Raw genomic sequence first — 23,497 nt, 5'->3', positions numbered from 1 at the left:
TAACCTCCAATTAAAATAAATAAATTCATATATATATATATATATATATATATATAAAGAAAATGAATTCCTAATGTTCAGTCTTGACAAGACTGGTCCTCCAGAGAAACAGGCCATATTTAATCTCAGGATATCTTAAGGAAAATAACTGACTGATTTTGAGTTTTTGCATACCTTTAAGTCGTGAAGGTGCTAAGGATAGCTAAAATATGAAATGTGAAATGGTTTTAGATGAAGAATCAATTGCAAAAGAATTGAACATGACTTAGCGACTAAACAACAACGTATGTCTTAAGTGCCTTCCATATTTAGTAGGCATTATATTAGAATCCTCTAATTGCTCTCTCAAGCAGCTTTACAACCAAAGAATATACCAGTATATCTTTTGCTTAAATAGTTTATCTAGGTACCTTTTGCAATTGTAGGTATTTTTCAGGAGTTAAACAAACAAGTAAGCAACCAATGTCAAGGACTGTTAAGAATGCATTCGTTTCAGAAAGCCTCCAGGCCTTTACTAAAGACATTTTCACATGTTAGACTCTTAGAAACCAACTATTACATGACTCAATAGGCAAGCCAGCCTGGCCTGCAGGGGTCTAACAGGGTGAAGCTCCTAATTCTATACTTTCAGTGAAACTTTATTGAGAGAGCAGAACCCCAGACTGACAATAGCTCTATGAAAAGAGCTATTGTGGGTGACTGCTTTTTCACACTGGACTTCTGTTATCACCTGCCAGTTACATGCATATTAATTTTTAACTATGAACAGAAATACAATATTTTTACACTTGAAAACAAACTGGATTCTATATTTTAAAGTTGCCACATAGTTATTTGGTTTATTCAGTATAAGATCTTCTGGGGCCTGTAAGCAGAAATTTATTCCTCACAGCATTATTTAACTATTCAAGGGAAGTAATTATGTTTTCATGGTTTCTAAATTAGCTTGGGAAAATTATCTGGAACTTTCTCAAGGGAGAATCATTTTATTATGTCAACAAAATTTTGAGTTAGGTAAAACTGAATTAAACACCTTACCCCCATAATTCCCCTGAAGGCAAAACTTATTAACTAGAATAATCTAATACATGGTTGTTTTCTGTAACATGTTGGAACTCTTTCCAAGTCCCAATTGTCAACAGGATTCTTGTGTTTCACTGATGCTGTGGGGAATAACCAAGTCACTGCCCTCAATGAGCTTATATTTTAGTAGGGAAGATAAACCTTGAAAATTTATTTAGATAATTAATTATGTTATAATAATCATGGTCTGTTGTAGCTCCGCACTTAGGATGTGTGTGTGCTCAGTCGCTTCAGTCGTGTCCGTCTCTTTGGGACCCCATGGACTGTAGCCCACCAGATTCATCTGTCCATGGGATTCTCTAGGCAAGAATACTGGAGTGGGTTGCCATGCCCTCCTCCAGGGGATCTCCCAGACCCAGGGATCGAACTCACGTCTTGTGCGTCTCCCACACTGCAGATGTGTTCTTTACCCACTGAGCCACCTTGGAAGCCCACACTGCGGATATGTTTTCCCAAACAGCCTCTAAAAGGGCAGATATTAACACCCTGCAGCTTAGAATCAGGTTAGTGGGTAGGAATCACCGTTGTCCCTTTGAATTCTTTCCTTTCAACCATGACATCATCCTTCTGAGTGAAGTCACTTTCTTCTATCCATCCTGAACTTTAATACTGGTGTCAGGCTTGCTTTCTTCACTTCCAGGGCCCACCATTGTCCTGATGGCTTCAGGATCATTGAGGGAAGCCCCTTGGTAGTTCCTTCATCTCTTCATCTATAAAAATCACCTTCCATATTTTACCCATCTGTGAAAATCATTTACCTTGTTTTAATCCGCTGCTTATTAAACACATCTTGTAATATCTCACAGTGTTCTGACTTTACATGTAAGCATCTCACTTTCTGACCATAACATAAATTCATTTCTTTCTACTTGATTAATTTTACCGAAGTCATCCATCAGCCTCATGGGGAGCACTTGTCCATCAAACCATCTGTCTTTTGCTAATTCATCAACTTGCTTATTATATCAAAACTTTATTTTTTAGTAATCTTTTTGTCACATTTTCTATTTCCATAAACTCCTGGATTCCTTTTTTTTTGCTTTCTGTCTACTTTTTATGGGCTTAAGATCAAGCAAATTCTACTTTCAATAGAACCATGCTCCATGGTAGATCAGGATCAGTAGAAATTCTCAGTCACCAGCTTCAAATGGGCCCACAATACTCCTGGATATCCTATCACATTTTTCTTTTCAATTCCCTTTCTCCTCTCCTCTCCATTCTGCTCCATTTGATTCTCTCAAAACTCCAGCCATTCCTCCTACCCTCCTACTCACCTACCCATCCCTTGTAGCTGAGAAAACCGAGACCATGCAACAGAAACTCCCCTATCTACCAATTCTACAGATTTACTTGTATTGTTTTTCCTTCTTTCCTCATGTTATAAATAGAGTGCCTCCACTGACCTGGAATTTGGATCCTGTGCTTTCCTATCTCATACTAACAGTTATCATTTCTCTCATGTATGCTCAGACTTACCCTATCAAGTTGAATTATCCTCATCAACTTCTAAATCGCTAAGTGTTTTCTGTCCTAAAAATGATAATAAAAAGTTGAACACTTCCCTTGACCCTACGTCTTCTTCCATTCTTGGTTAGATTTCTCCAGAAATTCAGGGAAACTACCTGTAAGAGAATTATAGACATCTCCACTCCCCTGCTCTGTTCATCATTGTCCAATAGGTTTCCATTGTCCCATTTCTGTTACTTCATACAGATGGTTCTTCCTTTGATCACTCTTAATCTCAACATTACCTGTAAGAAGTGATTTTGTTCCAGGTTTATTGAGATATAATTGACATGTAACATTATGTAAGTTTAAGATATATAGTGTTTTGATTTGATACAAGGATGCATTGCAGAGTGATTACCACTACAGTATTAGCTAACACCAGCATGTCACATAATTTCCATTTCTTTTTTGTGGTGGGAACGTTTAAGATATACTGTCTTAGCAACTTTCAAATATGTGGTACAGCAGCATTAAGTATAGTCACCATGCTATACCTAACCTGCTTCCTGTATGCAGGTCAAGAAGCAACAATTAGAACCAGGCATGGAACAATGGACTGGTTCAAAATTGGGAAAGGAGTACGTCAAGGCTGTACATTGTCACCCTGCTTATTTAACTTATATGAAGAGTACATCATGCGAAATGACAGGCTGGATGAAGCACAAGCTAGAATCAAGACTGCTGAGGGAAATATCAATAACCTCAGATATGCAGATGACACCACCCTTATGGCAGAAAGCAAAGAGGAACTAAAGATCCTCTTGATGAAAGTGAAAGAAGAGAGTGAAAGTTCAGTTCAGTTCAGTTCATTCGCTCAGTCGTGTCCCATTCTTTGCAACCCCATGAATCGCAGCATGCCAGGCCTCCCTGTCCATCACCAACTCCCGGAGTTCACCCAGACTCACGTCCATCGAGTCAGTGATGCCATCCAGCCATCTCATCCTCTGTCGACCCCTTCTCCTCCTGCCCCCAATCCCTCCAAGTATCAGAGTCTTTTCCAATGAGTCAACGCTTCGCATGAGGTGGCCAAAGTACTGGAGTTTCAGCTTTAGCATCATTCTTTCCAAAGAAACCCCAGGGCTGATCTCCTTCAGAATGGACTGGTTGGATCTCCTTGCAGTCCAAGGGACTCTCAAGAGTCTTCTCCAACACCACAGTTCAAAAGCATCAATTCTTCGGCGTTCAGCCTTCTTCACAGTCCAACTCTCACATCCATACATGACCACAGGAAAAACCATAGCCTTGACTAGATGGACCTTTGTTGGCAAAGTAATGTCTCTGCTTTTCAGTATGCTATCTAGGTTGGTCATAACTTTCCTTCCAAGGAGTAAGCGTCTTTTAATTTCATGGCTGCAGTCACCATCTGCAGTGATTTTTTGAGCCCCCAAAAATAAAGTCTGACACTGTTTCCACTGTTTCCCCATCTATTTCCCATGAGGTGATGGGAGCAGATGCTATGATCTTCGTTTTCTGAATGTTGAGCTTTAAGCCAACTTTTTCACTCTCCTCTTTCACTTTCATCAGGAGGCTTTTTAGTTCCTCTTCACTTTCTGCCATAAGGGTGGTGTCATCTGCATATCTGAGGTTATTGATATTTCTCCTGGCAATCTTGATTCCAGCTTGTGCTTCTTCCAGCCCAGCGTTTCTCATGATGTACTCTGCATATAAGTTAAATAAGCAGGGCAACAATATACAGCCTTGACGTACTCCTTTCCCTATTTGGAACCAGTCTGTGGTTCCATGTCCAGTTCTAACTGTTGCTTCCTGACCTGAATATAGGTTTCTCAAGAGGCAGGTCAGGTGGTCTGGTATTCCCATCTCTTTCATAATTTTCCACAGTTTATTGTGATCCACACAGTCAAAGGCTTTGGCATAGTCAATAAAGCAGAAATAGATGTTTTTCTGGAACTCTCTTGCTTTTTCCATGAACCAGCGGATGTTGGCAATTTGATCTCTGGTTCCTCTGCCTTTTCTAAAACCAGCTTGAATATCAGGAAGTTCACGGTTCACGTATTGCTGAAGCCTGGCTTGGAGAATTTTGAGCATTACTTTACTAGCATGTGAGATGAGTGCAATTGTGTGGTAGTTTGAACATTCTTTGGCATTGCCCTTCTTTGGGATTGGAATGAAAACTGACCTTTTCCAGTCCTGTGGCCACTGCTGAGTTTTCCAAATTTGCTGGCATATTGAGTGCAACACTTTCACAGCATCATCTTTCAGGATTTGAAATGAGAATGAGAAAGGAGAGTGAAAACCTGGCTTAAAACTCAACATTCAGAAAACTAAGATCATGGCATCCGGTCCTATCACTACATGGCAAATAGAATGGGAAACAGTGGCTGACTTTATTTTCTTGGGCTCCAAAATCACTGCAGATGGTGACTGCAACCATGAAATTAAAAGTTGCTTGTTCCTTGGAAGAAAAACTATGACCAACTTAAACAGCATATTAATAAGCAGTGACATTACTTTGCCAACAAATGTGCATATAGTCAAGGCTATGGTTTTTCCAGTAGTCATGTATGGATGTGAGAGTTGGACCATAAAGAAGACTGAGTGCCAAAGAATTGATGTTTTTGAACTGTGGTGTTGGAGAAGACTCTTGAGAGTCCCTTGGACTGCAAGGAGATCAAGCCAGTCAGTCCTGAATGAAATCAACCTTAAATATTCATTGGAAGGATTAATGCTTAAGCTGAAACTCCAATACTTTGGCCACCTGATGTGAAGAGCCGACTCACTAGAAAAGACCCTGATGCTGGGAACCATTGAAGGCAGTAGAAGAAGGGGATGACAGAGGATGAGATGGTCGTATGGTATGATCGACTCCATGGACAATGGTTGAACAGGCTCTGGGAGATAGTGAAGGACAGGGAAGCCTGGTGTGCTGCAGTCCATGGGGTTGCAAAGAGTCAGACATGACTCAGCGACTGAACAACAACCATTCTACACATTAGATCCACGGAGTTTATTCATCTTGTAAGTGGATATTTGTGTTCTCTGGTAAGACATCATTTATATGTGGAATCTTGAAAAAAGAAAGAAACAGAGACTCGAATGGTGGACATCAGAGTCCTGTGTTTGGTTGAAATGGGAACATGTTCATCATAGTGTTCAAGCTTCTTGTTATAAAATATGCATGAAGGTATTTTTAATCTCTGTCTTAGTGCTTGATCAGCATTTGGTCCTGCAATCTCCCCTTCAAATATTGTCTTATTGGCTTTTGTGATACCATTTCTCTTTTATATTTTTATGCATTTTATTTTTTCCTCAATTTCCTCTTTAATTTTTATAGGCTTATCTTCCTTTGTCCTATCAGGGTGAACTGTAAGGCAAAAATGGAGAAGGTAGCCTGGAATGGATCCTTGAGAATCCAATGCTTAGGCTTCACATGAGAAAAAAAGAGAAGTCAATTATATTTAATGATGTTAACATACTTTTGTTCATGTATTTCATACATTGTGTGTACGTATATGCTGTGTTTATTGCTTAGTTGTGTCTGACTCTTTGCAACCCCAGGGACTGTAGTCTGCCAGGCCCCTCTGTCCATGGAATTCTCCTGGCAAGAGTACCGAAGTGGGTTGCCATGCCCTTCTCCAGGGGATCTTCCCAACCCAGGGATCCAACCCAGGTCTCTAGCATTGCAGGCAGATTCTTTACTGTGTGAGCCACTGTCTATATATAATTTGTTACTGTTGTTATTCAGCTAGCATTTGTGAATGTCGCTTATGTGCCAGATACTGTGAATAAGCTCTGTGGACATAAAGTTGAGTCAAGCACAGCTTCTGACTTTGAGGCCTCACATATACGTATACATATCATATACATATCACATGTACATATCAGAGATGTAGATGTATATGGTTTACTAGCACTGATACAGATAGACCTGAAGCCTTGGTCATCTTGACTAAAATGACTATTTTATTCATTATCCAAATTTGGGCAGGGATATATAGAAATCAACCTATTTTCTATTTCTTTAAGTTTTGTTTCTGGTACATTTATTCTTTGAAGGTGAGTGGGTAATTTACTTTAAACTTTAACTATAATCAATGTTTAAAAATTCAAATCACAGAAAACATATTTGAGAAGGTTTATGGGCGTGCTGCAATTCATGGGGTCGCAAAGAGTCGGACACGACTGAGCGACTGAACTGAACTGAACTGATGGGAATACAATACTAGTTTATCCTAAGGGTTTTTTTTTTTCTCCCAAATACATGACAGGGAGTTAAGTTTTTTGAAAAAAGAGGAGATAATGAGAATAAATTTCATTTTAGTACCTGTGTTCTTTACAGATGTTTTTTCCCGTCATGGCAATGGTGCTCCTTAACCTAGAACACTGACCCTGTGCCAGGAGCTGTTGTTAAATGGTTCAGGTGTGTTAGCTCATTTAATCCTCCTTTAACCCTGAGGTGGATAGTCACAGTTTTGTTTTGAAAGAAAAGAAACATGGCTTTAGATTGTATATCAGTTGAAGTTACACAGTAACTTTACATATGTTTTTCTATAAGGCAAAGTTAATACTTAAAGAATATGAACGAAATGTATCTAACTTTGGAGCCCACACTTGAAAAAAACATTGGCATATAACTGCTTTTCAGTGTTGTGTTGGTTTCTGCTGTGAAATGAACTGAATCAGCTATATGTACACATATATCCTCTCCCTCTTTCCTCCCGCACCCCAGCCTTCTAGTTCATCGCAGAGCACCACGTTGAGTGCCCTGTGCTATATAGCAGGTTTCCTCTAGCAGTCTGTTTTATACATGATAGTGTATTATGTCAAACCCAAACTCCCAGTTCATCACACCATCTCCTTGCCCCTGTGTCCACATATCTGTTCTCTACATCTGCGTTTCTATCCCTGTCACATGGAAACACCCTAAATGTCCATCAACAGATCAATGGATAAAGAAGATGTGCTTCATGTATATAACAGAATATTACTCAGCCATAAAAATAAATGAAATTGGGTCATTTATAGGGATGTGGATGTACCTGGAGTCTATCAAACAGGGTGAAGTAAGTCAGAAAGAAAATGAAAGTGTTAATCACTCAGTTGTGTCCAACTCTTGCGATCCTATGGACTGTAGCCCACCAGGCTCCTCTGACTATAGGATTTCAGAGGCAAGAATACTGGAGTGGGTTGCCATTCCCTTCTCCAGGAGATCTTCCCAACCCAGGGATCAAGCCTGGATCTCCCGCATCACAGGCAGATACTTTACCATCTGAGTCACCTGGGAAGCCCAAGTCAGAAAGAGAAGAGCAAAGATTAATGCATTAATGCATACATGTGGAATCTAGAAAAATGGTACAGTGTAACACTGTGAAATATTGAAAGAAAATTAAGTTCAATTTAGGGTTAGATTTCTCGAATCCATAATACCTTGTCTTACATGGCATTTCGTATATCATTTAATCATTATATATATATCATTTAATCATTTCACATAAACCATTCAATATTCATAAGAAACTTCAATATGGACAAGGCCAGTGTTGTCGATCTGAGGCTGTGAAGACACAGTTAAATAAATCGCATGGGTTCCATGTGATAGCAGACCAACAGCTAGAGCCCAGTCTCCTTACTTGGAGTTGAGCTTCCCCTTATATGCGGCATTTCTTCTGCATTAATTGTTTGCCAAAGGATAATGTCAGTCTTGTTCTTTCATTTTCTCCCCTCCTTCAGTTCGACTTTACTTCATTTATTTAGTTAATAATCCAAGAGTGTTGCTAGAGTAGCAAAATTTTGATTAGAATCATCCCCTTCAGTATTTCAGGTAATGGAATGGAGTGGAAATAGCACGAAAAGCGGAGCCCTTCCATTCTGTTCTCAGGTTGGCCTCTTGGGTGGGTTCAGGTTGACATAGGGTATGGCTTCCCTTGCTCTCTTCCCCTGGGAAGCCCTCGTTGACTATTTGACACCAAGCATTAGCTCTGACCTGAACATTAGCCCGAGCAAGTTTTGCGTAATTAAGCTATTGAGATTGGTTTTCCTTGAGTGGACAGGAGAGCCTTACAAGGTAAGGGCTCTGCTGAAGTGATAAAGCTGATTAGATCTTTAGCAATAAAGGAATCTGCTCTTAGAAATTTTCTCTTGGTCACGTTAATGAGGCAGAGACAACACTTAGCAGGGGAAATGAGGTCACTGAAAAGAGAAACATTTTTTTTTCTTTTTCTTTACTAAAGAACCAATTCTTTCACTCCATTTTAAATCAAGGCCTAAATTTATTGTCCAGAATAAAGGCCAATTTAAATGAACAGATAAGAAACTTTTCTTCAGGGATGTAGTAAACATGTTTAAACTTATCACCTACATGAAGCAAAGGAAGTAAAACAATTCAAGAAAGTAAAACTAAGATAAGCCTAGAATTGAAATAATTTAATTAATGCTAATTGTAACAAAACTGAAATAATGAACTGATTATTCAGCTGCATAGTCTATTCATAACAATGTATTTTTTTCCAGAAATAATTTTCTCATTTTTTCTTTCTGTGCCTTCCCTCCTTCCCTTTCCTTAAACTACCATCAACCATTCAAGCAAATAAAGCTTGTTTTCCTGGGATACACTTATATAAATGTCATTTATTAACAATGTGTATCATCTTACCTTTTCATTTATATAGTACTTTTACAGATGCTACTATTTAAGTTTCATGGAACTTTATAATGAAAGCTGCGTTATCTCCAAATGAGACTTGGCTCTAAAAGGTTATGTGATTTGCTCAGTGATTTGTATACAGGAAAAGTGGGTGTCAATAACAAATTTTCTCATCCCCGAGAATGTGACCTGTACCACAACTGCTTCAAATTATATTTTTAAAGTTTCTGAGTCTCTCTTCTGTTTCTTGCTAAGTCTTTGTTCCAATATTTAGAAAATGACATAACAGTTGTATCAAAACCTTCACAGGAAATGCAGATTGTGTACACACACACACTCACACATGCACTCACATATATTTCTGTCTTTATAGATTAGCCCTTCTTTCATCATGAAGCAATTGTCTTCCCACAGAAATCTCTTTGACTTCACAACTTCAGCTTATTCCAGGGAAATTAATAGTCATACAGTACAGACTTAATGTAGAAGAGAATTAGCATAGGAGACAGTTTATGGTGGGAGTGATTGAAGAGGGGGTGAATCATCCATGCAGCCTGCTGTGTCACACTGTCTGGCTTTGGGGTGGATATTGGTATGGTATGAGAATGGAAAGGGTGTCATGCTCGTGATACTGCTATTTAGTCAGTATAATACCTGACTAGTTTGCTATTTAAAATGACACTTTATAAATTTAACATATTAGACTTTTAAAGGAAATTTAAAGCTTATTTAAAGGAATGTTCTACTGTGTTTGTGTCTCTGACTTGAGAGGAAATATAGTGAAGTTGATAGATTAGAACCTGGAGGTTGGCTTGGGTTCATTCTTGGCTCTAAGACTTGTTAGCTGTTAGACTTTGGTGCAGCCACTTAACTCTTCTTTAAAATGAGGATAAAAGTAATATCTACCTCGTGTGATTCTAATTAAGATAATATTTGTATGTGTGCAGAGAGGTAAAGAGAGAAGAGGGAAACAAAAGTAGATGTGAGCATGAATGAACATGCTCAATTTGAATAGTCTCGAGTATAGTTCAGTTCAATTCAGTCACTCAGTTGTGTCCGACTCTTTGCGACCCCATGAATCGCAGCATGCCAGGCCTCCCTGTCCATCACCAACTCCCGGAGTTCACTCAAACTCACGTCCATCGAGTCGGTGATGCCATCCAGCCATCTCATCCTCTGTCGTCCCCTTCTCCTCCTGTACCCAATCCCTCCCAGCATCAGAGTCTTTTCCAATGAGTCAACTCTTCCCATGAGGTGGCCAAAGTACTGGAGTTTCAGCTTTAGCATCATTCCTTCCAAAGAACACCCAGGACTGATCTCCTTTAGGATGGACTGGTTGGATCTCCTCACAGTCCAAGGGACTCTCAAGAGTCTTCTCCAACACCACAGTTCAAAAGCATCAATTCTTCGGCGCTCAGCTTTCTTCACAGTCCAACTCTCACATCCATACATGACCACGGGAAAAACCATAGCCTTGACTAGATGGACCTTTGTTAGCAAAGTAATGTCTCTGCTTTTTAATATGCTGTCTACGTTGGTCATAACTTTCCTTCCAAGGAGTAAGCGTCTTTAATTTCATGGCTGCAGTCACCATCTGCAGTGATTTTTGGAGCCCCCCAAAATAAAGTCTGACACTGTTTCCACATCTATTTCCCATGAAGTGATGGGACCAGATGCCATGATCTTCGTTTTCTGAATGTTGAGCTTTAAGCCAACTTTTTCACTCTCCTCTTTCACTTTCATCAAGAGGCTTTTTAGTTTCTCCTCATTTTCTGCCATAAGGGTGGTGTCATCTGCATATCTGAGGTTATTGATATTTCTCCCGGCAATCTTGATTCCAGCTTGTGCTTCTTCCAACCCAGCATTTCTCATGATGTACTCTGCATAGAAGTTAAATAGGTAGGGTGACAGTATACAGCCTTGACGGACTCCTTTTCCTATTTGGAACCCGTCTGTTGTTCCATGTCCAGTTCTAACTGTTGCTTCCTGACCTGCATATAGGTTTCTCAAGAGGTAGGTCAGGTGGTCTGGTATTCCCATCTCTTTCAGAATTTTCCACAGTGTATTGTGATCCACACAGTCAAAGGCTTTGGCGTAGTCAATCAAGCAGAAATCGATGTTTTTCTGGAACTCTCTTGCTCTTTCGATGATCCAGCGGATGTTGGCAATGTTCCTCTGCCTTTTCTAAAACCAGCTTGAACGTCTGGAAGTTCATGGTTCATGTATTGCTGAAGCCTGACTTGGAGAATTTTGAGCATTACTTTACTAGCTGTGAGATGAGTGCAATTGTGCGGTAGTTTGAGCATTCTTTGGCATTGCCTTTCTTTGGGATTGGAATGAACACTGACCTTTTCCAGTCCTGTGGCCACTGCTGAGTTTTCCAAATTTGCTGGCATATTGAGTGCAGCACTTTCACAGCATCATCTTTCAGGATTTGAAATAACTCAACTGAAATTCCATCACCTCCACTAACTTTGTTCGTAGTGATGCCTTCTAAGGCCCACTTGACTTCACATTCCAGGATGTCTGGCTCTAGGTCAGTGATCACACCATCATGATTATCTAAGGCTTATCTATTGAGCATAGTAAGTACTCAATAAAAATTCTCCTCCACTTCAGTAATACTATCTGTCTCAAACATTACCAGAAGACTCTTAATGGCTAACTTTAATTGATTCTTTTTTAGTTTTCCTTGAGCTCTCTCCTGTGTTTTGTGCTTTTTGCTGTGACCTGTGCTTGCATGCTAAGTCTTCAGTCTTGTCCGACTCTGTGGCACTATTGCCTGTAGCCAGCCAGCCTCCCCTGTTCATGGGGTTCTCCAGGCAAGAATACTGGGTGCGTTGCATGCCCTTCTCTTGGGAATCTTCCCTATTCAGGGATGGAACCCACATCTTTTAAGTCTCTTGCAGTGGCAGAAGGATTCTGTCCCACTAGTGCCACCTGGGAAGCCCTCATCTGTTTATTCAGACTCTCAAATTTCTAGTTTATTGTTCTCTTTTTGTGCTGTTACTGCAAGCTTCGTGTTTTCACTTTCTCGCATAGAGGTCCTAAGTCTGTCCTAGAACCACAGCCTGATTCCAGAATTGGCAAATATTCCCATGAGAAATGAGAATCCTGGGATCACATTGGAGAGATCCTGTACTTCAACATTTGTGCCCCTTTGGATGCCGTTGTCTATGCAGATATCTGATGTTTTAAAATTATAGTTATTATAATTTATTTGGCCTTTTTAAATCCTTTTGGTGGGAGTGTTGACCTGCCTGAAACCTCCTGATCCTTCTCTTCCTTCCTCAACTGTTAGGTCTGAAATGTACTTTGCTGACCTTACTTCTGCTGGCTGTCTTGCCTTCCATTTCAGTGGTTTACTCCTCTTTATCTTCCTATGCCATATTACTCACCTTTAACTTTCAAATCTATAGCTTACTCACTGCCATGATGATGACTTTCAAATCTATAACTTTATTCTAACTTTATTTCTTCACTCTGAGATATATCTGTAGTTATCGCCTAAACATTTACTCCATAGGAATTTTAGGCTTAGTGAATCTATTATGTCTGCAATGTACTTAGTTATTTTCTTCCTCAAATCTGTACCTTTTTCTGCATCACATGTTCTAGCTAGGGATCCTGATAATGTTGGGATATGGGGTAGGCTGCCCCAATTATGCCTTAATGATATACTGATTATTTTGAATTGAAGTTACTTAGCAATGGCCAATGCAGGAGGGCTACTCTGATCGTCCTTTCCATCTCCCTGAAAGCAGAGAGTGAGTCTCTCATGTGAAATCTGTACCCCCTGCCTCTGGGTGTAGAAAGACACCCTTAACACTGGAGGTAGAGAATTTGAAGCTGAAAAACCTGTGTGAAAAAACATGTTACTTCTCTGATTTACTGCCCCAGGTCCAAACTCTGTTTAGGTTCTTCACTAATTGTGCACAAAGTTTCATTGCCCTGTCACTTCCCCACAAATTTAGTGTTTCTTTGTCTAGAAAGCATAAAAGCTCCCTGCTTTGGCCATTTCTTAGGTCCCATTTCTATGAGGTCTCCCTGTACCTGATTAAAGTTTGATGTTTTTCTCTTGTTAATCGGTCTTGTGCCCATTTTATTATTAGTCCAGACACAACAGCTCAGGAAGGAGAGAAGGGAAAATTTCCTCCTTCTTGTCAATAGACAATATAGTGCAGTACAGTCCCTAGGGACCCAAGCCAGAAATCAGAATTGTCCTATTATTTCTCTACAACTAATGAATTAATATTTTCTATTTTTTAATATTTCCTTAGCATTATTTATCTTTCCTTTTTCATCTCATCTTTCTATTTTCACTGCTACTAGAATCTTTTGGTTTCTAGTCTTTCTTTGGGGCCATCCTTCAACTTTGAAGCAAATATATTTCTAGTAGACCAATTTGATTGTATTTTATTCCTGTTTTAAACATCAATTTCCAATGTGTTTCCTAAAATATTTTGCAAAATACTTCTATGATGACCCATATATCTCCATAAATAAAGGAGCGCATCATAAAATAAAATGTTGAAACATGGCATGCTAAATCTATTTTCTCTTGAAAAGTAACAGCACACGTTATTAAGGTTAAGGGAAAGTCTATTAAGTAAGTTCTATTGTTGACTATAACAACATTCTATAACACGAGCTTATATTTGAACACTGATTTTTAAAAATATATTTATTAAAATGTTTATTAATACATACATATATATATTTTAAAATTGATTAACCATTTTCAGGATATACTCCTTGTCTTCACTCCTGTGGTATTCAAAGTCTTCCATGCCTAGTTCTCTGATTTCATCTCTTCTGTCTTGAGTTTTACTAGCCATACAGATTATGTTCATTTGGTTTCTATTTTATGTGGTTGCTCTTACCTGGCATAATTTCTATCTAATGACCTCTTTCGTTGAAAATTCAGCTACTGTATTTAAAAGCTTAGATCAGTTGATATCTTAGCTGGTTTAGCATTCTGCTTCAAGTTGATGCTCAATGTATGTGAAATAAATTTAAAAAATGGAAAAAGTCAGTAAGGGAAAATTTAGGGATAATGGATTTTTTATATCTGCCTATATATTACCCATTCAGGAAATCAATGATATTTGCTTAAAAAAATTTGAGAGTTGCTGACCTCAATAATTTAATTGTTCTTCAAAAAATATTTTGTTTTCCTGTACAGACACCATTTTAATTTTTATAGGACAAAAATTAAATTTTAATTTTCTTAAGTGTGTTACAGCTATTCTTCCTTAACTGTGAAAATTCCTGAAAAACGATTGTTGTAAATGTTTTCTGTTTCTTCCTGACAGGTAATATTTGAAGCTGAAGTCTCAGGAGGGAGAAGTGGTTATATTGCCATTGATGACATTCAAGTCCTGAGTTATCCTTGTGGTAGGTTGTGATTAAGAATTATATTTTTCTACCTCCTTTCAAGACTTGTCTTATATTGGTAGTGACTGTTGATTGTTTATCTCTTGGTCATTGCTGTCTCTTTTGTTGTTGTTATTCCTAGTTTTCTGTTCAGTTTAAAAAGATCACTGAGGTATTTCTAGAGTTTTTGAACCAAATGTTTTTCAGACTTGTGCACATGTTAAAAGATTCTTTTAATTGTTCAATTAATGTTCAAAAGAAAACCACAGTCTCAAAATGGTATCATTATACCTGATCTAATTACAGTTTCAGCCTCTTCCAAAAACTTAATCCTAATTGACTTGTCTTGATTTTATGGTCAAGCAACAGTAAGAAAATTTGTCCTGTGATCCTTCTCTATGCCCCAGAGGAAGAAGAGGTGATCTGAATCATAAAACTCTTGCTGTTCCTTTTCTTCTTCAAGAAGAAAAATAAATAATAATTTCTTTTCTTTCTGTTAATAGCTCCCTTGTCCCACCCTTCTTGTAAAAACTTTCCATTTGTATAACCCCTTGAATCTGTCTTCCAGTTGATAGATAAAATGTTGCCTCATTCATGAATCTCCTAACAAAGCTGATTAGATCTTCAATTTATGTAGTTGATGTTATTTTTGACAGAAGAAAATAAAAATCAAGGGACTCATTCCATCTTTTGACTTTATTAAATTGCCTAGGAAAACAAAGAATAACAAATCAGAGTTCAGTGAAAAGATAATAAAAAAGAAGCTTTATTAACTTATGTGATCTAAGTTGAAATTCGGAATGAAATGAAGAAAATGAATTAATTCATCTTATTCTTAATTTAGGACTAATTTTTTCATGTCATAGTAAGTATCTGGCTAATTCATAATAAACAACAAGACAATAGAAAGCATACAAAACAAGAAACTGCATTTATTTACACATCATTTGATGTGTCCTTAGATGCACATTAGTTGGTCTTCAGACGGGGAAACTAAATTTGTGTTTACATCACATACCCTGAAAGACAATTATTGCACACATTCAGTAGAGCCAGACATAAAGCAGTTCATACTTCAGCTATATCTCCCAACAGCAGCATTTTTTAGGGCCCATGAATTCTAGGTGATCTGTTCAGTAATCCTCCTGATGGAAATTCTCTAATAATTTGTAAGCAGCATGCACAAAGGCTGCCATTGCCAGAGGCCAGGGCTAATACTCCTGCTAACTGGTTGTCAAACTCTGGTGTGCATCAGAATTGCCACCAGGATGTGGCAAAAATCATAGGTTGCCTGGGCCCTCCTCTGGTTTTCATTGTTCTCAGGAGATACTAATGCTGCTGGTCTTTTGTTCCCAAGTCATGAACACTGTTCTAGCTTGTGTTCTAGTGCAAGCATTGCTTTTTTGAAGCACCTACTGAGATGAGGCCCTAGGGAAAGATGAAGCAGGCAAGAGTTAAATGATTGTGGTGTATCCTAAGAAATACATGTAGTCAAATACATCTGATGTAATCTAAGAAAAAGGGGAACGAAATTATCTCACTCAAAGTTCAAGTTGGCTTACTAAACTCTTTCAGTCCATTCATATATGAGAACCATGTTTCCATCTATTGTTCATTTACATGTCTTTTGAAAGAAGATATTGAAGAACGACTTTCACGAGTTAACCAAATTTTTAAAAAATATTTAAATTGAGCACAACAGTAGTTTCATTGTGATATGGTCCTCCATGCTCTGTCTTTACTCACTGAGGATTAGCTTTTCCTGTTTATAGTTCCTTTCAGTTGAAAACGTACATAACTTCAGCTTTAAAAGGTAATTATAAGAGAATGCTTGTTTGACAGTCATATAACTCATGTATATTTTGATTGCAGTCATTAGTGTTTTGTTGGTCTAATATTTCTTTCAGGTAATTTTCTTAGGACCATAAAGCAATAGGAAGTGGATTTAACAACAGTTAAATTAATACTCTGTTTGAGAGAAGGAAGAACAGTCCCTTGTTCTTTGAAGTACCAGAGGATTATGCAGCAGTTATTGAAAGTTTTAAAAAAGGGAAAGAAAGCGTTAAGCGCTTCAAGTGTGATTTAATAGTTCAGTGGCCATGTATATGTCCAGTTTTGAGCTATCATTCTATGTTTTCACTATATCTTTCTATTATGCCATGCTTTGTGCCTGTTTGATCTCTTTTGCTTGCTTTGATACGTAACTTTTATTGTCACCTGTGTGCAACCATCTGCCGGGGTCCTCAAGCAGTAATTGTTGGGTGCTCATTCTGTATAGAATTGCTCTATCAATTATGGTGAAATACGCAATAGAGCTACTGAGCTAAAGAGAACTGACACTGAGAGATGCAGCGTTGTCTTTCAGCACTGAGAAAACTTCCATATGACATTAGTCTTGGCCAAAGCTGTAAAAGTATTAACAACATTACTCTGTTGGGAAAAAATAACAAGGCGTGTTTTCTTCATGTGAAAGAAAATAATTTTTTCTTGCCTTCACAGATAAATCTCCTCATTTCCTCCGTCTGGGGGACGTAGAGGTCAATGCAGGACAGAATGCTACTTTTCAGTGTATTGCTACAGGGAGAGATGCTGTGCATAACAAGTTATGGCTGCAGGTAAGGCCACACTGGCAGCTGAGCTAAAGAGTACACTTGATTAAAAAAAAAAAATCACAAATTATTTTTCCTTGTATGTGTGAGGTGGTCATGGGAGGATGGAGTGTAGTGAGTATATGGGTGGGACAGGTTGTCTTTTCTGTAGGTTTAATTTAATTGGCTACAGATTAATTTCCGATCCAGTTTTGGAATATGAATAACAGTGTATAATTAATAAGTGTTTGGGTTAGTTCCTTGTGAAACCTAATGATTCTCTAATGTTATGTCCAAACTGTAAAAACAGTTTTTCTAGAGTCATTCAAAAATAGGGGAAAAAAACCTAAAATTTAATATTTAATATTTTGAAAGCTCAGCTTACAAGAGCATAGTCCTTAAGTAGGAACTATCATACTCTGATAAATTTTTTCAAAAGTGTTTTAAAAAGCCTTGGGAATGTTTCTGGAAATGTGAATTGGAAGAGAGCCAACTAAAGTATTTTCAGGATTTTTTTGTGTAGGGGTTAATCACAGACCCGAGGACAAGATGTTTGCTGTGCACATATTAAATTTGCAGTAAATGGTATATAGTGAATAGCAGTTTAGCATACCTGTTGGGGAAATGTAAATGGTGCATATAAAGAACTTTAAAAGAATCTGTGAGAAAACAGTGACTAAGGAATGTGCCATGCCTTCAGAGAGTTATCTGTCAATCCTGGGGCAGAGATTGGTGGGAGGAGCTAAGAGCAGCAGTTCTAAAGCCTTGAGGCTGGACTCAGGACTGATGATTGTTGATCTAAATATTTGAAGCTAGAATGTAAGTAATTTCCTCTGAGAACCTTTATTATTGTTATTATTATTTAATTCTAATTGCATCAGAATGAGGAAAGGGATTTAATTAGTTAGAATTTTAAATTCCTGAGAATGTCAGTAGAGACCAAAAAGGAAAATCATTAGCTTACTTTCTTGAACATAGACATCAGGCTTTATTTTATGATACCTTTAGAGAGGTAATATTAGTGTTGTGAGTCATCATTAGTGTTGAGGTAACATTAGTGTTGAGGGTTGCGGGAGGTTGGAGTAATGATTATAAGAAATAATTATTAAAATCATACCTAGTATAATGCCTGGTGTTGTACTGGGTGTTATAAATGTGTTTTTTCATTCAATTCACACATCCACTCTAATGTTAATAACAGATGTATTTCATATAAATCTAATTATCACTTTTGTCATTTATTTGATATGTGGGTATTAGGATAGCATCCTGAATATGTGTAAAGGAAATAAAGTCTCTCCTTTTTTTTAACCTTGTGATTATGCTAATTTCCCCCACAGATACTGAAGTATGAGATAATTCTTCCTGTAGAGTGTACTATATAATGTGCAACCTGTTTTATTATCTAAACATCAAATCACAATCCTTCTTACTTTCTCTCTCAGCCTAAATAGTGTTAAGAATGTGTTTAGATATATTTTCTAATTATTTTGCTATTTGTTTTTCATTTAGTTAGGAGTATTCTTGGCATTTGATTTTAATTGTGATCTGTATACTCTTGTCTTGGAGAACCAGAAACTCTGTAGTCTGCCCCTGGTTTTATGCTCCAGGATTTAATGTGACATTGAAATAAAAAGGGTTTTGTATACTTTGTACCAGTTGCCTTGTGGCAACAAAGACTTTCTGGCCCTCCTGGTCTGAGTGGGTTGCAGTAAAAATACTTCTCATTTATTATTTTTTAGATTGACTCATTTCGTTATAGTTTTAATAAATTTTCTTCTTGTCCTTTTTCAAATAAAGATGAAAGATAAAAATACTGTTTGATTTCTATTCGACTTTCTCTTTTCTCTTCTTTCTCTTTACATTTTCCAAGGTGAATTTGTGCATTTCTTGTCTATTTTGACATTGCCCAATTCTACAGTAGTTTATATACTTATTCATGAAAAAGCTTTTCTGCCTTTTTCAATAATAGACCAGTTAAATTACCTTAACTTATTCTCTCAAATCATTCTCTGTATTTAAGATATATTGAAAATTATGAATTGCCTAGTTTAGGAATGTTTTCAAATAAACAAGATTGAACTGTAGAGATAAAATTGTAGATGTATACATATAATTGATATCTGTATCTGTATAGAGTAAGTGCATCAAAAAGTGGCCAATGATTTTTTAAAAAATGATCCATCTTTTGCAAAAGTAGTAGAATCATAATAAAGGAGGAAGAAACTTGATTCCACAGTGAATCTACACCCAACACATAGAAACAGATGTCAAGTTATTTTTGCTTGATGTAGAAAAACTTTTTAAGGTCGGGAGGCCCAGTTCTTAATTCTAACTCTTTAATTCTTATAACCCAGTTAATCGTGTGTGCTTAGAGAATTCATTAAGCTTTTCCAGGCCTCAGTTATGTATAAAAGGAGATGTGGATAGAGATCAAAATCACTTTCAGCCATAAGATGAAAACCAGGTCTTTATATTATTTTTGATAGTCTGAAACATGGTCTTAATCATTTGTTTTTCTGTTGTTGTTTGAAGAAGCAATGTAAAATTTTTAAGTTATTAGTTTTGTATGGGGAAAACAGTGGAAATGAAATTGAAGTTGCTCAGTTGTGTCTGATTCTTTGCGACCGCATGGATTGTAGCCTAGGAGGCTCCTCCGTCCGTGGAATTGTACTGGAGTGGGTCGCCATTTCTCTCTCCATGGGGAAAAAACCATGCCTTAAGTTAAATATCACTGTGAGAACAATTCTGCTTAGAGTCTCTGCTGACTGCTATGAATGTCTGAAATGACTCAGAAGAAAGGCCTTTGCATTCTGTTGCAAATTAATGGAATAATGGAGTAGCTATAGTATACCTGTCATGGTCAGGGTTAAAAAAAGTCAGCCATCAACTTATTGTGTCCTCCAAATCATCTATATTATGTAACGTGTGTGCTTGCTCTGTTGCTCAGGATGTCTGACTCTTTGTGACCCCTAGACTGTAGCCTGCCAGGTTCCTCTGTCCGTGGAAATTTCCTGGCAAGAACACTGAAGTGGGTTGCCATCTCCTACTCCAAGGGATCTTCCCGACCCAGGGATGGAACCCATGTCTCTTGCATCTCTCACATTGGCAGGCAGATTCTTAGCACAGCCTCCACTGCACTGCCTAGAAAGCCCATACCATATAATATATTGAGCTGCAATTGTTAAATGTTTGAATATGGGGTAAAAGAACAAAAACTAGAAAAGCTTCCAATTTTCTACTTTTAAATGAAAAATGATACACAACAACTGCCATGAATACATGATCAATTCAGTTCAGTTCTTGCTGTTCTTTGCAACTCTGCATTCAAATGGGTATATCTTTCCTTTTCTCCTTTGCCTTTCCCTTCCCTTTTCATAGCTATTTGTAAGGCCCCCTCAGACAACCATTTTGGTTTTTTTTGCATTTGTTTTTCATGGGGATCGTCTTTATCACTGCCTCCTGTACAATGTCACGAACCTCTGTTCATATTTCTTCAGGCACTCTGTCTATCAGAGCTATTCCCTTGAATCTTATTTGTTACTTTCACTGTATAAATATAAGGGATTTGATTTAGGTCATACCTGAATGGTCAAGTGGTTATCACCACTTTCTTCAATTTAAGTCTGAATTTGGCAATAAGGAGTTCATGATCTGAGCCACAGTCAGCTCCTGGTCTTGTTTTTGCTGACTGTGTAGTGCTTCTCCATCTTTGGCTGCAAAGAATATAATCAATCTGATTTCAGTATTGACCATCTGGTGAGGTCCATGTGTAGAGTCTTCTTTTGTGTTGTTGGAAGAGGGTGTTTGCTATGGCCAGTGCATTCTCTTGGCAGAACTCTATTAGCCTTTGCCCTCCTTCATTCTGTACTCCAAGGCCAAATTTGCCTGTTACTCCAGGTGTTTCTTGACTTCCTACTTTTGCATTCCAATCCCCTATATGAAAAGGATATCTTTTTTGGATGTTAGTTCTAGAAGGTTTTGTAGGTCTTCATAGAACCATTCAACTTCAGCTTCAGCAGTATTGGTTGGGGCATAGACTTGGATTACTGTGATACTGAATGGTTTGCCCTGTAAACGAACAGCAATCATTCTATTGTTTATGAGATTGCATCCAAATACTGCATTTCGGACTCTTTTGTTGACTATGATGGCTACTCCATTTCTTCTAAGGGATTCTTGCCCACAATAATAGATATAACGACCATCTGAGTTAAGTTCACCCATTCCAGTCCATTTTAGTTTGCTGATTCCTAAAGTGTTGATTTCACTCTTGCCATCTCCTGTTTGACCTCTTCCAATTTACCTTTATTCATAGACCTAAAATTTCAGGTTCCTATACAGTATTGCTCTTTACAGCATCGAACTTTGCTCCCATCACCAGTCATATCCACAACTGGGTGTTGTTTTTGCTTTGGTTCCATCTCTTCGTTCTTTCTGGAGTTATTTCTCCACTGATATCCAGTAGCATATTCAGCACCTACTGACCTGGGGAGTTTGTCTTTCAGTGTCCTATCTTTTTGCTTTTCCATACTGTTCATGAGGTTCTTATGGCAAGAATACTGAAGTGGTTTGCCATTCCCTTCTCCAGTGGACCACGTTTTGTCAGAACTCTCCACCATGACCCGCCCATCTTGGGTGGCCCTACACGGCATGGCTCATAGTTTTGTTGAGTTAGACAAGGCTGTGGTCCATGTTACCAGATTGGTTGTGCCTTTCAAGAACTCCAAATATGATTCTGAGTGCAGAAGGCCACTGTAAGTCTATGAGGAAGTCAAGCAATGATTTACAAACACTCCTCATTTCTCTTTCCTCTTTCCATTCCAGTCAAAGAGAACTCCAACCATGGTGGCGCTGGGAGGTGATAGCACTGATACGATATTTAAGGTAGTTTTATGTATACAAGGACTTCCTTTGGTGGCTCAGACGGTAAAGCGTCTGCCTACAATGCAGGAGGCCCGGATTCAATCCCTGGGTCAGGAAGATCTCCTGGAGAAGGAAATGGCAACCCACTCCAGTATTCTTACCTGGAAAATTCTATGGACGGAGGAGCCTTGTAGACTACAGTGCATGGGGTCCCAAAGAGTTGGACACGACTGAGTGACTTCACTTTCTTTACTTTCCTGGTGGCTCAGACGGTAAAGCATCTGCCTGCAATGCAGGAGACCCAGGTTCAATCCCTAGGTTGGGAAGATCTCCTGGAGAAGGAAATGGCAACCCACACCAGTATTTTTGCCTGGAAAATTCCATGGATGGTAGGATGTAACCTGGTAGGCTACATGTAATCAGCATGTAACCTGGTAGGCTACAGTCCATGGGGTTGCAAAGAGTCAGACACGACTGAGCGACTTCACTTTCACTTATGTATACAAATACATGTAGAAAATAACTTCTCTCCATTTTTTAATCCTGTAGATCTCATATTTTATTTTTATTTTTAAAATTAGCTTACAATTGCTATTTCAGTCATTTTATTGTTTAAAACGACATACCAATTAGGTAAAAAATGGAGCACAAAAAGAAGATGCAATGAGTTACCTGAGATAATCTGGGATAATCCATAAGGCATATCATAGTGGTTTTGCTGTGTCTTTAATGTGGTTCTTTCCTGCACTGTCTCAGCTATAATATTAGTCTTAGAAGTAGGTCATTCACTCCAGCAATTTGGAAAACAATGACAAGATATAGAAGCCAAATTAACCTCAGTAGTTCAGACACTACTACTGAACTACTGATGCATGAAGCAATATGGATGGATGTTTTTGAAAGTCCACTGAGTGTCAGCAAGCTATAAATCTAGTGAAATCATGGGGCTTTATAGAACATCATTTTTAAAAGTATGTTATGCAGTTCATTGACGTTGGATAAGGGAATTAGGATAAAATCTTTAGTTGCTCCTAGAGAACTTTCAAATTCCTTTTCTTTCGTAAAGCTCGGTGAAGTTGCTTTCATTCTAGATGTGAATACCACTTCCTTTACAGCTTATAACTTTCAGTTTTTCCTATATAAATAGCTTTTTTAAATGTGTGCAACAAGTTTTAGAACTATGCCTACTTTGTGTTCCTGAGAAACCCCAAGTGGTAAAGAATTTGTGGATCGTCACTAAAGGCTTATGGTAAAATCCAGATTATGAGAAACAAGATCACAAGTGAAATTTTAATGTACAATGAAATAAAATAATAAAAGTGGGTGGTTATATTCCTGAGAGGCATCAGATAATTTTTTCACAGGAAAGATACAAAAATAGGTTATATATTTTTGTGGGTTAAAAATTATAGTCATGTCCTGTTTATTTTATCCCAATCCAATAACATGGATAATAGATAAAGTGATGGCAGGA

General features: G+C 37.9%; 1 protein-coding gene across 2 annotated transcripts in view; it reads left to right on the top strand.

The window, feature by feature from the left end:
• PTPRK (protein tyrosine phosphatase receptor type K) overlaps positions 1–23,497 on the top strand; it is a 619,393-nt gene that overhangs the window by 306,829 nt on the left and 289,067 nt on the right. For both annotated transcript variants that reach the window (XM_005897592.3, XM_005897591.2), the window contains exons 4-5: positions 14,509–14,590; positions 17,069–17,184. In XM_005897592.3, coding sequence (XP_005897654.1) covers positions 14,509–14,590; positions 17,069–17,184 — 198 coding nt within the window. The remainder of the gene's footprint in view (positions 1–14,508; positions 14,591–17,068; positions 17,185–23,497) is intronic.

The sequence above is a fragment of the Bos mutus genome, chromosome 9, assembly GCF_027580195.1.
Source record: "Bos mutus isolate GX-2022 chromosome 9, NWIPB_WYAK_1.1, whole genome shotgun sequence".
In the NCBI taxonomy this organism is placed as follows: Eukaryota; Metazoa; Chordata; class Mammalia; order Artiodactyla; family Bovidae; genus Bos; species Bos mutus.
Note: the sequence above shows the minus strand (reverse complement) of the source record. Positions and strands in the feature narration are given on the sequence as shown.